General features: G+C 42.2%; 1 protein-coding gene across 1 annotated transcript in view; it reads left to right on the top strand.

Moving 5' to 3' along the window:
* The window catches only part of acad9 (acyl-CoA dehydrogenase family, member 9), a gene marked incomplete at its 3' end in the record, with an annotated part of 26,911 nt that overhangs the window by 6,048 nt on the left and 5,807 nt on the right, over window positions 1-15,056 (top strand). The window contains 8 exon segments of the mRNA XM_014022279.1: window positions 9,030-9,108; window positions 9,193-9,364; window positions 9,743-9,816; window positions 10,133-10,208; window positions 10,291-10,361; window positions 10,444-10,563; window positions 10,641-10,769; window positions 12,231-12,310. Coding sequence (XP_013877733.1) covers window positions 9,030-9,108; window positions 9,193-9,364; window positions 9,743-9,816; window positions 10,133-10,208; window positions 10,291-10,361; window positions 10,444-10,563; window positions 10,641-10,769; window positions 12,231-12,310 — 801 coding nt within the window.

Raw genomic sequence — 15,056 nt, 5'->3', positions numbered from 1 at the left:
CCTCCGCTCTCTAACTCCCCTTCCCCACCCACACCCCCTCCCCTACCCACTTTGATGCATTTTTCAAATTTCGCCTGGGGGCGGAGTTATTTAACATTGTGTAGGGGTTTGAGTACTACCGTGATCCCCGGGGCTATGTTGTCTGGGGCATTAGTCCCTGGTAGGGTCTCCCATGGCAAACAGGCTTTGGGGGAGGGATCAGACAAAGAGCGATACAGAATCCTTGATGAGGAAACATCACCCACATCAGGAAACAACTATAGGAGGCCACCTACACATGGACCCACCACACACGGGGAGGACCATCAAGGTCGGGTGCGATGTATGCCGAGCAGCAGGTGAAGGAGGATMCTGGCCATGCTGATTCCTGGCGACAAAGACTGGCTCTAGGGACTTGAAACATAACCTACCTCGCGGGTAAGGAGCCAGAGCTTGTGGGTGAGGTTGATTGTTACCAACTAGATAAAGTTGGCCTCAACTCACAGCTTGGGCTCTGAACCCTAACTCCTGGAGATAGGCTGGACTCCTACTCTRGAGTTGCCCAGGGAGAGAGGTGACGGGCAGGTGTGGGGATACTCACAAGCCCCAGGCTGTGTGCCTTGGTATTGGAGTTCACTCCAGTGGAAGAGAGGGTTGCTTCTATGTGTTGCAGGAGGGAAGGTTCTGTTGTTTGTGTTTATGCACAAAACACCAGTTCAGATTACACTGCCTTTTTGGGGTCTTTGGATGGTGTCCTGGAAGGGGTACCATCTGGAGACTCCGTTGTTCTGCTGGGTGACTTCAATGCCCATGTGGGCAACGACGGAGTTATCTGGAAGGRGGTGACTGGGAGGACCGACCTCCCTGATCTGAACTCGAACATGTTTTGCTTTTGGACTTCTGTGCCAAGCATGAATTGTCCATAACGAACACCTTATTTGAGCATAGGGTGGTCCATAAGTGTACTTAGTACCAGGCCACCTTAGGCCAAAGGTCAATGATCGATTTTGTAATCATGTCGTTGGACCTGCAGCCCTATGTATATGACATTCGGGTGAGGAGAGGGGCAGCGCTGTCAACACATCACCACCTGGTGGTGTGTTGGATCCGTTGGCGAGGGAGGCTGCCGGACAGACCTGGTAAACCCCAACGTATAGTGAGGGTAAACTGGGAATGTTTGGCGGAGCCCCCTGTCCGTGCAATCTTCAACTCCAACCTTTGGGAGAGTTTTTCACATGTCCCAGGGGAGGTCAGGGACATGGAATCTGAATGCACCATGTTCAGGGCCTCCATTGAAAATGCGCCTTCCAGGAGCTGTGACCTGAAGGTCATCGGTGCCTGTCACGGYGGCRACCAAAGGATGGACACCAAGGCTGATGGAGGCCATCAGGCTGAAGGAGTCCTTCCGGACTTGGCTTTTCGAGAAGAATCCTGAAGCAACTGACAGGTACAGGGTGGCAAAGGGAGTTGCAGCTTTGGCGGTTGCAGATGCAAACACTCGGGCATGGGAGGAGTTTGGAGAGGCCATGGAGAAAGACTTTCGATTGGCCTTGAGGAGGTTCTGGTAAAGCGTTCGACGACTCAGAAAAATCCTGTCTAAGGCTGTGGGAGGGGAACTGCTGACCACGACTGAGGATATTGTTGGGCGGTGGAAGGAACACTTTGAGGATCTCCTGAATCCACCMTTCATGTCCACCTTTGAGGAGGCAGAGTCTGAAGACTCAGGGGAAGATGAGTCCATTACCATGGCAGAGGTCACCGAGGTAGTCAAAAAGCTCCTAGGTGGCAGGGCCCCAGGGGTGAATGAGATTTGCCCCGAAATGCTGAAGGCTCTGGATGTTGTGGRGCTGTCATGGTTGACATGTCTCTTCAACATCGCATGGAGGACTAGGACAACTYCTATGGAGTGGCAGACCAGAGTGGTGGTTCCCATTTTTAAAAAGGGGAACCAGAGAGTGTGCTGTAACTATCGTGGGATCACACTTCTCACCCTCCCCGGGAAAGTTTACTCCAGGGTGTTGGAAGGGAGGCTCCGATTGATTGTCAATCCTCGGATTCAGGAGCAGCAGTGTGGCTTTCGTCCTGGACGTGGAACAGTGGTCTAGGTCTTTACCCTTGCAGAGTTGCTAAGGGGGTCATGTGAGTTTGCCTCTCTGGTCTACATACGTTTCTAGACTTGGAGAAGGCTTATGACTTTGTTTCTTGAGTAATTATGTGGTGTGTGCTGCAGGAGGATGGGATGTCTGGGTTGCTACTAAGAGTGATCCAGTCCCAGCTTGTTTTTAGTGCATGTTGGACTCCRCCAGGGCTGTCCCTTGTCTCCGATCTTGTTTGTAGTGTTTATGGCCAAGATTTCATGGCGTAGGTGTGGAGAGGAGGGTGTCTGGTTTTGGAACCACAGGGTCTCATCTCTGCTGTATGCAGTTCATGTGGTTCTGTTGGCATCTTTGGACAAAGACCTTCAGCATGCACTGTTGTTGTTCGCAGCCAAGTGTGAAGTGGCTGGGATGAAGGTCAGTTCCTCTAAGTCTGAGGCCATGGTTCTCGACTGAAAAAGGGTGGAATGCCCCCTCTGGGTCGGGGGAGTGTCTCTGTCTCAAGTGGAGGAGTTTAAGTATCTGGSTGTYTTGTACATGARTGATGGTAGGATGGAGCGGGAGATGGATCARTGGATTGKGGCCTCGTCCTCAGTAATGAGAGTGTTACTTCTGTCAGTCGTGGTGAAGAAAGAGCTGAGTCCAAAGGCAAAGGTCTCCATTTACTGGTCTGTCTTTGTTCCAACCCTCACCTATGGTCATGAGGCGTGGATCATGACTGAAAGAACGAGATCCCGGATACAAGCGGCCGAAATGAGCTTCCTTTGTTGGGTGGCCGGGCTCAACCTTAGAGATGGGGTGAGGAGCTCCGTCCTTCAGGGGGATCTGGGAGTAGAGCCGCTGCTCCTGTACATCGAAAGGAGTCAGTTGAGGTGGTTCAGACATCTGATTTGGATGCCTCCTGGGCGCCTCCCTTCAGAGGTGTTCTGGGCATGACCCACTGGTTGGAGGCCCCAGGGAAGACCCAGGACTCGCTCAAGGGATTATGTATCCTCTCTGGCCTGGGAATGCCTCGGGGTCCCCAAGGACAAGCTGGAAAGTGTCGCAGGGAGAGGGATGTCTGGGCTTCTCTCCTGGACCTGTTGCCTCCGTGACCTGACTACGGATAAGCGGAAGAAGATGTTGGAAAATGGAGTTTTAAGTTCTAACTCCAGCAGAACAAATAAATAAAATGTAGCTCTTATTATTTACTACTTGTTTTGTACAAACACAAATTTGCACAACTCACCTTCAATTATTGTAATAAATTTACATATTTGTGAATATTTGACTGCTTGATTAAATATTAATGTGAAGGACTCCTCATGATTATTATCAATAGTAGTTTATGGTAGTAGATAATCATAGATAATAAGGGATTAGAACTGTGTGCAGCAGCAGATGGATCTGAGTCCCAAATTCTCAGTTGAAAACATTCTGGAGCTCTTTTGTGTGTGATTGAAAATATGGATGGTTGGTTGTCTCTTCTGTGTCCCTAATGGAGACTGGAGACCCGTCCAGGTGTCCCCTGCCTTTCCCGGAAGGCAGGTGGGACAGGCTTCAGCCCCCACCTTGACACTGATTAGGAACAAGGACAGAGTGAATGGAGGATATTTTTTTAATAGCAAGAAACTATCCATCCATTCATCCATCCATTATTTATACCCGTTTCTTCCTTTAAGGGTCACGGGGGTCACTGGTGCCCATATCCAGCAGTCACAGAGCGAGGGGCAGGGTACACCCTGGACAGGTCGCAAGTCCATCACAGGGCCACACACAGAGACAAATGAGACAAACAACCATTCACTCTTTCACTCACACCTAGGGACAATTTAGTTATCAATTAACCTAACAATCATGTTTTTGGTCTGTGGGAGGAAACTATAGTTATAAAATTATAAAACATTATTTACTTTATGCTAATCTGAGTCAGTTTAGTGTATTTTATAATTATATTTGACAGTTTTGTAGGAATGAACACATTTATTATGTTTATTCAAAATAAACCTGCTTCTTATTACTTCTGTAACATGTTTAAAAGAAAATATTATCAGTAAAAAAAAACTCAAATCATGTCCTGTTTCTACAAATTGTCTTTGCAACACTTCAGAAGAACTCTTAACTCTTGTAGATATTAAAAGACAACAGTTAAAAATGCAACTATCCAAAAAAATACTTCAAAAAAATTTCAACCACTGAAAATAATTTATTTTCCACATTTCAAATCTGGGCCCTAAAGGGTTAATGCTCCTCCTCTGTCTGCTACAGCTCAATTGGTGTGTGACAGAGAGGGGAGAGGAGCTTGCTCAGTGTGTGGACTAACAGCAGCTCATTCTGTCTGGACTTATGGTGTTTTGAGTTCACAAACAACTCTGGTTACGTTTTTAAAAGTTGAGGGACATTACATTAGCCCGTACCTGCGCTGCCGATCAGCACTATTTTTAGAACAGCAGGGTATCTGCGGGGTTGTAAAAAGTATTAAAAGGTAGTAAATCAAATAAGCAAAAATTAAAGCCATTACAAAGTATTAAAAGGTAATAAATGCCATCTGACGACGTATTAATTTTTAAACAACTAGCACACTTTCGCCATGCTGGAATCTGATGCGCTGCTTTGAAAACAGATTTAACAAACGTTTCTCTGGGCTTATCTGAGACGCAGCTTTCACTTTAGACAGGCCTACTGGCCAATCAGAAATAGTGTGGGGGCGGGACTTAAGTGTCTCTAGTAGCAGAAGTTTGAGCGATGTGTTAAATACAATCTATTTGTCAGGACACGTCTAAAAAAGAACAGACAATATCAAAGCTGGAAGATTGTTAAAAGTCAGACAAGATAAACCTGCAGAAGGATTACTGACTCCACCACCTGAGAGGARTGGTGATGGTGGATGCTAGCTTTAGCTAAAGTTAGCTGGACAGGAGCAGAGCGGAGAGAGGAGGGAGGAGCAGACAGGTGCAGCAGGTGAGGAGATTAAAGTGATGAATAACCCGGGAGATAACATCAATCAACAGGTGTGTGTTTACTGGAACAAACAGACACACATTAACTCTAAAATAGTTATATTTGTTTAAACTAAACAAAAGTAAAGTAAAGTTGTGTGTCAGATTTTTTTCATTGTTTTCCCAAAAACTCAGGGAGGGCATTCTCTATGAAGAAGTCAGTTTTATTTGTTAGTAGATAAATATGAGCTAATTTAAATCCTACACTGTAGTAAAGTAAGACTTTTGAGAATTTAAGCTTAATTGTTTATTTATTTGGGATCAGACTTTATGTAAATGCAGGCTAATGCAGGATCACATGAAATATAATTTACAGTTCTCACGTAGATTCTGTTGATTTTGTTTGTTTAGTAAGTTTTTATTATTTTCAGTCATAGTTAGTAATTGAAAGTATTTTTAGCTACAAGAAAGTTTATAAATTGTGATTTTTAAACATAAAAAACATCTTATGCATGTTGATGCTTGGTGATAAAAGTTGACACAGTAAGGAAGATTTTGCACCTTTGTTCAATTTAAAAGGTGATATTTGAAAGCTATTGCAGGTAACCCTCTGCTCGGTATGAAAAATTAAAAAACTTAATTCTTTTAAGAAGTTGATTAATGAATCCTTTACAGTCATTCTTTAGTATGCTGGTATTGTCAGCGTATATGCAKATAAAAGATGGTGACTGTGAGTAAAACTGTGTGTGATGGTGGTGGAGTGATAACACAGCTGGACCGTTCATTCTCATGTTTAACAAAAGTTTTAATACATGTTTAAAAACAGATGGRCATACACAGATGTTATTTAGAGGATGGTTGTGTGACATCAGGGCATTTTGGTTCTGATTTCCTGAGACATGCGAGAGCAGACCTGTTGCTGATAGCCTGCTGTCATCGGTTCGATCCCTCATCCAGCTGTCACAGTTGTTGTGTCCTTGAGCAAGACCCTTCACCCCTAATGCCTCTGATGTGTGTCCCATCAGTGTATTAATGTGATTGGCACTGATTAGTCTCCATAGTTGATTGTACATGTTAGCATTGTAGAGACCTAATAGAGTGCTGCGTGAATGGGTAAATGAGAACACAGATTGTAGTGTGAAGAGCTTTGAGTGTACTAGTTGGGTAGAAAGGTGCTCTATAAGTACAGTCCATTTACCATTACACATAATAAAGAAAACACCTTTTTGTCTTGAATTTAGGGTTGAATAACAAATGATTGTATATAGGTCAGTGTTTCATTTAGGCAAAGAAGTAACTACCGAATGTATCCAGTACCTCTAATAATAGGTTGAAACGATTGCCGCTGCAGCTTGAAGTCATGTTGGTATTAAAAAGCATTGGAATGATATTAAAAAGGTATTAAAGGGTATTGAATTTGACTTTAGAATTACTGTATATTCCCTGAACAGGCACGGAGCCACTGACTCCCGGTCTCACGTGGGTCTGTGTTGGTGATTCTTGCTGTATCAGAGTACCGGTAATTATTCTGTAGCTTCACCTGTCGTGTCTTCCTTGAAAGAAAAAAAAAGTAGCTTGCAAAGCTGTCGCATCAGACAGTTTTCATCGCGCGTTACATCACACACACATACATGCCTTGCTATTTTTGTGACTACACACAACTATACAGGACTACACACACAGCCTCGCTCTGCGCACAAGAACCCACGGTGTTGGTTTTTCAAAATAAAATATATCTTAACTCTTCATTGATGTTAAGAGTTTCAAAGTCTGATTATGGTTCTATAAGAGTGCAAATATAGGATATAAATATATGATATGCTTTACATTGTTTTAGCCTAATATAGGCCTATTATTTAAAAAAACTAAAAAACTTTATTCTGAAAGTGTGGTGGCTATGATTTTTGCCATGGGAGTGTGCCACAATCAGTTACATGTAGGGGAAACCCTGTCATTAGAATTTCAGAAGAACTCTTAACTCTTGTAGATATAAAAGACAACAGTTAAAAATATGCAACTATCAAAAAAACTTCCTCTCAATCACTGAAAATAATTTATTTACCACATTTTAAAGACTGATTATAATCTGGGCCCTAAAGGATAATGGTAGGGGAAATGCAGGTTTCATCTGACCATATTACATTCTTCTAGAACATCCAAATGCTCTCTAACAAACTTCAGATGGGCCCAGTTGGCTCAAGCAGGGGGACACATCCAGCACTGCAGGATCTTCTGAGTCCCTGGCGGCGTAGTGCGTTACTGGCATTAGCCTTTGTTATGTTAGTCCCAGCCTTCTGCAGGTCATTCACTAGGTCCCCACGTGTGGTTCGGGGATTTTTGCTCACTGTCCTTGTGATCATTTTGACCCCACGGGCTGAGATCTTGCGTGGAGCCCCAGATCGAGGGAGATTAGTAGTGGTCTTGTATGTCTTCCATTTTCTGATTATCGCTCCCACAGTAGATTTCTTCACACCAAGCTGCTTGCCTATTGCAGATTTAGTCTTCCCAGCCTGGTGCAGATCTACAGTTTTGTTGATGGTGTCCTTACATAGCTCTTTGGTCTTCACCATAGTAGAGTTTGGAATGTGACTGAGGTTGTGAACCAGAGGTTAACGGAATATTTTCCGTATTTGAATGTTTTTTTTACGCAATGACGGAAAAATCTGAAGGCCATCCGCCATTTTGACAGATTGCAATTAACACCCCTGACCTGCAGAGGGCAAGTGGTCCTCACCTGTGGCAGCTCCGAGGATTGTGAGCTGGACCAGAACAGGACCCAAGCAGCTCAATTCCTTCTGCATGTTATTTTGTTTAAAATGATATTTTTTTGTCTGAAGCCAGTTTTAAAAAGAGCTCAAAGAGCAGCTGGTTTGATCCAGATCCCAAGGATGAATGGGAGCTCGCAGCTGGTCGCATCTTTTTTTTCGTCCACCGTTAAAAAATAAAAAATAAAATAAAAACGGCTTTACTTCACTCATCTTAACACTGATGTTGAGTGTAAAAAACACTATCCAGCCATTATTATTGTAGTTTATATACTTTAAATGAGCTGTTGGGAGGGATGAGGGAGGATTTATGATCATTTCTGGCCCACGCATCTTTAGCCCGTTWATACTCGGTCAGGAAAAGGCGCAGAAATTGCGCAATCATCAACCCGCTGGCTCACGTCTTRTTAAAGTATCCAGGCTTAAGTCTGGAAGACTTAATACATAAGCCAGGTGAGGTGAAGAAAAAAAATCAACGAGACTTCACAAGACGGCTCTGTGGCATCACACTCACACACAGACACATTTTCAGCTTTACACAGAGTAGGTCTACATCACGGAGGTCTTATTTAATCTAAAAGAAATAAAATATTTCCATCTGATCATCATCTCAGATCTAGACACCATACTTAATGCATCTCCAGGAGCTGACAGCACATTGAGGACAGGAGGATTTGGAACGTCTGTGAGGCGCAGCAGTGGTGCAGCGGGAGCGCACGCTACAGGATTTCCTCCTGCTAAAGCCAGAGCTTGTAGGACTTGGAAAAAGTCTTGCTGACTTCTGATCACTTTGACTGGAGAATTTTTTTCTGATTTTAAAACTTTGGCTGAAGTGGTGCTTGTTATTCCAACAGTGTCGYAGCAGACTACGGGTTAACTTCAGAACCACTGGCGCAGATGTGCGAAACATGAGATTTTCCGTAGAGACATTTTATTGAATAAATCAAATCTACTCGTTTTCTGTTTTTATTTAATAATATTTTTAACACGGTGGCAGCCGTGCGTTATGACTGACTGCATCTCTGTCTTTCTCTTTTCTGTCATCATAAGGAGGCATTATCTAATGTTGCAAACNATACTCAATTACATTTCGGCGTGGTATTTTGAGCAAAAACATCAAGAAAACCCCTTGGGGCTTAAGAGGTTAACTAATCTAGAATCATCACCTGTTATTTTTACTTATTTATTTAGTAAGCTTTAGTTATATCCAGCATGTCATTTAATCTACTTCTAGACGATTATTAACCTGTGTTGATGTTGAACCCTTCTAGTGGAAGTGATGCAGCTTCCATTCAGACCCGAGCAACTCTTTCTGAAGATGGAAAACATTACTTGATCAATGGCTCAAAAGTAAGATGAATCAGATTCTCAGCTGTTTTTACTGACTCTGTTTTCTCCATATAAAACTTATACAAGACTTTTTGTTTTGGTCAGATATGGATCTCAAATGGAGGCATGGCAGACATTATGACTGTGTTTGCCAGGACAGAAATGGAAGTCGACGGCATAAAGAAGGATAAGATTTCAGCTTTTATTGTGGAGAAGGCTTTTGGGGGAGTCACCAGTGGCAAACCTGAGGACAAGCTGGGCATCAGGGGTTCCTATAGTAAGCCTCTCATTCGTATGTCAGCATAGCTCAGGTAGAACTTTTTCATTCTCAGTTCTACAAGCACACCTCATCTGCTTGTTGTATATCCTTTATACATTCAGTCATGTGTTCAGAACAGGATCACATTAAAAAAGTTTTATTTGTGAAATTGATGCCAAATAAGAAGGATGGATGTACATGATGAGTGAAACAACATCCAGACTGATAACAGCAGGGGTCTGACCGTCAGGGTTTGTGTTGCTCTGGKTTTGGTTTAATGTTCTTGTCTTGCTGTATTGTTTCTAAAAATGTCTCTGGATTTTTCACTGGAATGGTGTAACACCGTGACAAACTCTAGAGTAAAATGACAAAAATGGGAAACTTTGTTTCTTTTAGCTTGTGAAGTGTCCTTCGACAACGTGCCTGTGCCAGTGGAAAATGTTATCGGAGAAGTTGGAGGTGGATTTAAGGTAAACGTCTAACCAGACAAAGTGAACTAATTGAATTAATTTAGGCTGATAAGATCCATCTAACAGTTTCACTGATGCAGTTATTAAACACACACTGCATCAACATTGTTCTGCAGTTTCCAACTTTCAAAAATGTGTGCTCTGACAATAAGGGCATTGTGTTGGAAACAAACTACACGACTACAAATCCTTTCTCAGTGTATGAATCTGTAGCTCCTGATGTCAGCCAGGTGCTGGATGCACAAATCTGTTTAATTTTTTGTGAACATTTTTAAATTCTAAAGGTTTTGTCAAACATTGTCTTTGTGTTGGACAGGTTGCTGTGAACATCTTGAACTCTGGGAGGTTTAGCATGGGCAGTTCCTGCGCCGGAATGATCAAAAAGCTGATTGGTACATTTCAGTACTGTCTTCACGCTTGTGGCTGTGGTGCTGTAATATATTTATTATTTTTTTATTTTCTGTTTATCTGTAGAGCTTACCTCAGAGTACGCTGCAACCAGGAAACAGTTCAACAAAAGACTGAGTGAATTTGGTTTGATTCAAGTACAGTCACATTTTCTTTGTGAAATCTAATGTTCAGTGTAGTCAGGAATAAGTGAGTAGTCTGTTCCTTCCGTCACTGTAGGAGAAGTTTGCATTGATGGCATTGAATGCCTATGTGATGGAGAGCATGGCATACCTGACAGCAGGGATGATGGACAGACCAGGAGTTCCTGATTGTTCTCTGGAGGCTGCGATTGTCAAGGTTAGACAGCTTCATCATCTGAACCCAGTTTGGAACAATAATCCTCAGCCTGCAGGATGTGTTGTGTGTCTGTGCAGGTCTTCAGCTCAGAGGGAGCCTGGATTTGTTGTAGCGAGGCTCTGCAGATCCTAGGAGGGCTGGGCTATACCAAGAACTATCCCTTTGAGCGCTATGTCAGAGATTGTCGCATCCTGCCCATCTTTGAGGTACCTTAGCTTCAGCTGTCAAACTCTGAGCTTTAGCTGTCAAACTGAGCTTTAGCTGTCAAACTGAGCTTTAGCTATCAAACTCTGAGCTTTAGCTGCCAAACTCTGAGCTTTAGCTGTCAAACTGAGCTTTAGCTATCAAACTCTGAGCTTTAGCTGTCAAATCCAGATCTTTAGCTGTCAAACCCTGAGCTTTAGCTGTTAAACTCAGAATTTTAGCCGTCAAACTCTGAGCTTTAGCTGTCAAACCCTGAGCTTTAGCTATCAAACTCAGAATTTTAGTTGTCAAACCTTGAGCTTTAGTTGTCAAACTCAGAATTTTAGCCGTCAAACTCTGAGCTTTAGCTATCAAACTCAGAATTTTAGCTGTCAAACTCTGAGCTTTCAGAATTTTAGCTGTCAAACCCTGAGCTTTAGCTGCCAAATTAAATTAAATTTGTCTGACAAAGCCTGCAGCATTTATTTACAGCTATCTCGTTCCGCTCGGTACTTCGCTCCTCTCAGTARGGTTGTTTACWGCRCACACAATTTCCGGTTAGCCTCTTAGCTTAGCCTCCWTCACAGTGGAGCTGTCRCACTGCATWCGTCGTGGCCGACCATTACCAATTGGGTAAATCAGATCCAWTCATTTTAAACTTCAACAGAGGCCACGCCTCCAGCAAGAAATTGCTTCTCAATAGACGAGAGTCATTTTGTATGATCTGTACGAAGCAAAACGAAGAACAGGGGGCTGGTTTTTACCAGGCTAGCTCCGTGACACTGATGTGACAGGCATGCACARTAAAAGACGTGACATCTCACACATGCAGGAACTAATTTGCATCTGTTTAACATATTTAAATGAAAGTGTGTCAGGGGAGGAGTTTCACATKCACAGTTCCACRTTAATTGTGATGTACAATGTGAGTGGATTCCGGCATACACACGGTTTGATACATCTGGATATTTTTGTGCRTATGCAGTTGTCTGGATTTGACCTTACGCCATGTTTTAGTTAGAAATCCATGCAAGTCTTTGTACATGAGGCCCCAGGTCCTTACGTGAAACAGAGCCTGGAGCCTGTAATGTGTAACTTCACTTTAGAAATGGGGTTTAGGTTTATGAACTGAGTTTATGCTTGGATTAGGTTTTTACTAAAATAATTCCTTGTCAGAAAAAACATTCATGTTACCTTGTCTGGATAAACTGCAGTGACCCAAGTTTGTTTAAAACAACACACTGATCAATAAAAACTTTAAAAATACACTGACTGTATTTCTGATTTTAAAGCTCGTATTTAAAAAAATGCATTTCTTCTGCTGCCCACCAGGTGACTGCAGCTGACTTAAAGGAACAAGTTTGGCAATTAAAATTCCAATTATTTTGTTAATGTTGCTGTTATTGATATGAAAACACCAAATGGAAACTTTCTGATTTAATGAGCTGAAGAATGTAAAAGTATAAACATCTGTTTGTTTGCAGGGAACAAACGAGATCCTGAGGATGTACGTTGCTCTCACAGGGATGCAGTATGCTGGCAAAGTTCTCACCAGCAAAGTCAAGTATGTAAAGAATCAGTGATGTTTGTTTTTGTGATCAAGTAGATTAGGGCTATTCAACTAGTGGCCTGCGGGCCAAAGTCTGTCTCGCCTAATGGTTCATTATTCTCTTAAGCCCAAACTCTCAGTATTCTACTTTAATTACTGTAGGTTCTTTTAGTTAGACATAGATGTGTAGTGTCTACAGAAACATCAGAATCTTGGCTAAAAGCTGATAAAAATGATTTCTATGAACCCCCAAGACGGTTTAAAAATAGCAAGCAGTTGAAGAAAAAACTAAAATATGTAAAAATAAAATTGGTTTAAAAATTTGGCAAGTCAGACATGTCACAATAATATTTGTGTTATAAGAGACACAATGTGTTATTGTTTTTGATACATTTTTAACATCACTACTTTTATTACATTGGRTTCTKTATGTTGTGTTCATGATTAAATGCAGCAAAATAAACTAATTAAAATGTAGCAGGTCTTTATAGTAATTGTTTTATTTACATAAAGACTTTAATTGCTGGATGTTTGGCCCCTTAGCYTTTGGCCTGCAGTAACTATGAACCTTGGAGCAATTTAGTTGAATAGTCCAGATGGAAACCATCATTTAAACATGACCACCTTAAAAAAGAAATAATAATAATAATACATTTTTTGAAGGCACTCAAGGCATGGTACTCAAAAACACAATAAAATACAGTATAAAATACAGTAAAAAACAAAAACTGAATAAAACATCAATTCAGCCTGGAAAGACTCGCAGAGAAACGATAGCAGTTAAAGAGTTTTATTGAAATGAATGAATGAAGAGRAGCTTGGCACTCGAGCRCYGGCAGGGGACATGAGTGCTGCAAGATGCTGAGAGCTGAGGATCAGCTTAGAGAGAGTAAATGTCTCCCCTGGGGCCTGGACACTGGTGGTGGGGAGAAGRCYAGAGGGAAGAGGAAGCCGGACCTTGGCTGAGGGTGGAGGCCGGTCAAAACTCTTCTGGGGAGCAGCGAATCCTTTATGCAGGGCCTTTTAACAATGATCTCGGCGAGATGATTGGTTGCGGTGAGGTGAGGATCAGGCACTGATGATCTGCAGCTGGGCACTTAATGCAGCAGGCAGGTGAAGGAGGTGAGGTGAGAGGAGTCTTCCAGTCTGAATTTACACCCAGGGGCAGTCCTAGCCTATTTGGCGCCCTGGGTGAACAAGGCGTCCCTGTAAACAAATTATGTAAATAAGGRCCTAAATGTACCTGTGCTGAAAACCTTGATTTTCTGACATACTGCCCAACAGCCTCTTACTTGTCCACTCTGTCACACACAGCTGCCAGTGGTCCAGAATCAGCTGACCTCTCTGCAGGTATTGCACCACTCAGCAGTTGAGGGTTCCTGTCGTAGGTCTCCTGCAGCTTCCTGAGGAGTGCTGTAGCATAGTCTATAATCATACAAATTCAATTAGGAGACAGATATAAATAAACAGAAAATCTACTAACCTGAAATCATTTTACTAGAGGTTGGTTCCTCTTTCACTGGACGCACAGACCGTTCACCTCTCTTAAAGCGTGGATAGCACACTGTGTACCTCTCCACACCTTCATTTGTTCTGACTATGTCACTGTTGCCATTGCTGTTGTAATGGAGAGCAGCCAGCAGCAATCTGTAATGATTAAAAATTATTCTCAACAAAGATATTAAGTAAAATTGGGCCCCAATTACATTTAAAGAACTATTAAATGTAACTAATGCATAAAATGTAACTAATGCATAACATGAGAAGTATATTTATAAGAACTAAAGAATAGCTAAATAACATTTACCTAGAATACATGCCCAGGTACGASAACCCTGTRTGTTTCGGAGCAAACTTCAGAATGAGAGAGTGGTATGCTTCTAGTGAATATGTCTGATGCTGTGATGACAGTCGTCGGACATCTTTCACAAACACTGGCTGGCATGCCACTTTCTCAAGTTTCACTGCTGCATTAAATCCTATTGTTCACAAAAATGTATGTTGAAAAAAACCACATAATTATAATTTGWCCAAGTAAAATATGACAGTAGGTCMTACACCCCCAGGGTAAGTCCATCAGTTACCTAGAATTAGCCACTGTTTGTTTCGGTCCTGTCCTTCCAGTGGAGACAAGAGGGAAACTCTTGTGYWMSWTRYWSWWKWMWWSWRYAWSKWRCACATGGTTCACAAGTGATTTCCACTTTGCCTCCATTAAGTCTGGGTTTGCATCAGTTGTGGATGCAGCTGTCCAGTACAGATGGTTCACGATGGACTGCTTCCACAGTGCCAGATCCTCACAGTCCCGCTCTCTGATGACAGTGTCCAGTTTCTTTGCTAGACCTGGAAAAGTTTAATATAAATATTGTGCATTCCAAAACATAACTTAATTGGTTAGTAAATTAAAGATTCTATAGTAAGTACATTTGTAATCATGAAACATATTGAAAGATTACTTTTTCCATAGTGCCAGACATCATAGAAGTGCTTTGTTCTTGTGGTGCAAGCTGGTCTCTGACCCACTTTGCAACCTGCCGATTTCAGTCTGTAACCAGAACATCGACACTTATCTCATTATCTGAGAAGAGCTTGATGCTCCACTTCAGGCCCTCAAGCTCACACCAGGTGCTGTTTGGAACCTCTGAGCTCTAAAAATATACAGGTCCTTCTCAAAAAATTAGCGTATTGTGATAAAGTTCATTATTTTCTGTAATGTACTGATAAACATTAAACTTTCATATATTTTAGATTCATTGCACACCAA

The sequence above is a fragment of the Austrofundulus limnaeus genome, unplaced genomic scaffold (genome assembly GCF_001266775.1).
Source record: "Austrofundulus limnaeus strain Quisiro unplaced genomic scaffold, Austrofundulus_limnaeus-1.0 Scaffold322, whole genome shotgun sequence".
Taxonomy (NCBI): Eukaryota; Metazoa; Chordata; class Actinopteri; order Cyprinodontiformes; family Rivulidae; genus Austrofundulus; species Austrofundulus limnaeus.
The sequence above is the reverse complement of the archived record's forward strand: the minus strand, read 5'-3'. Positions and strand labels throughout refer to the sequence as shown.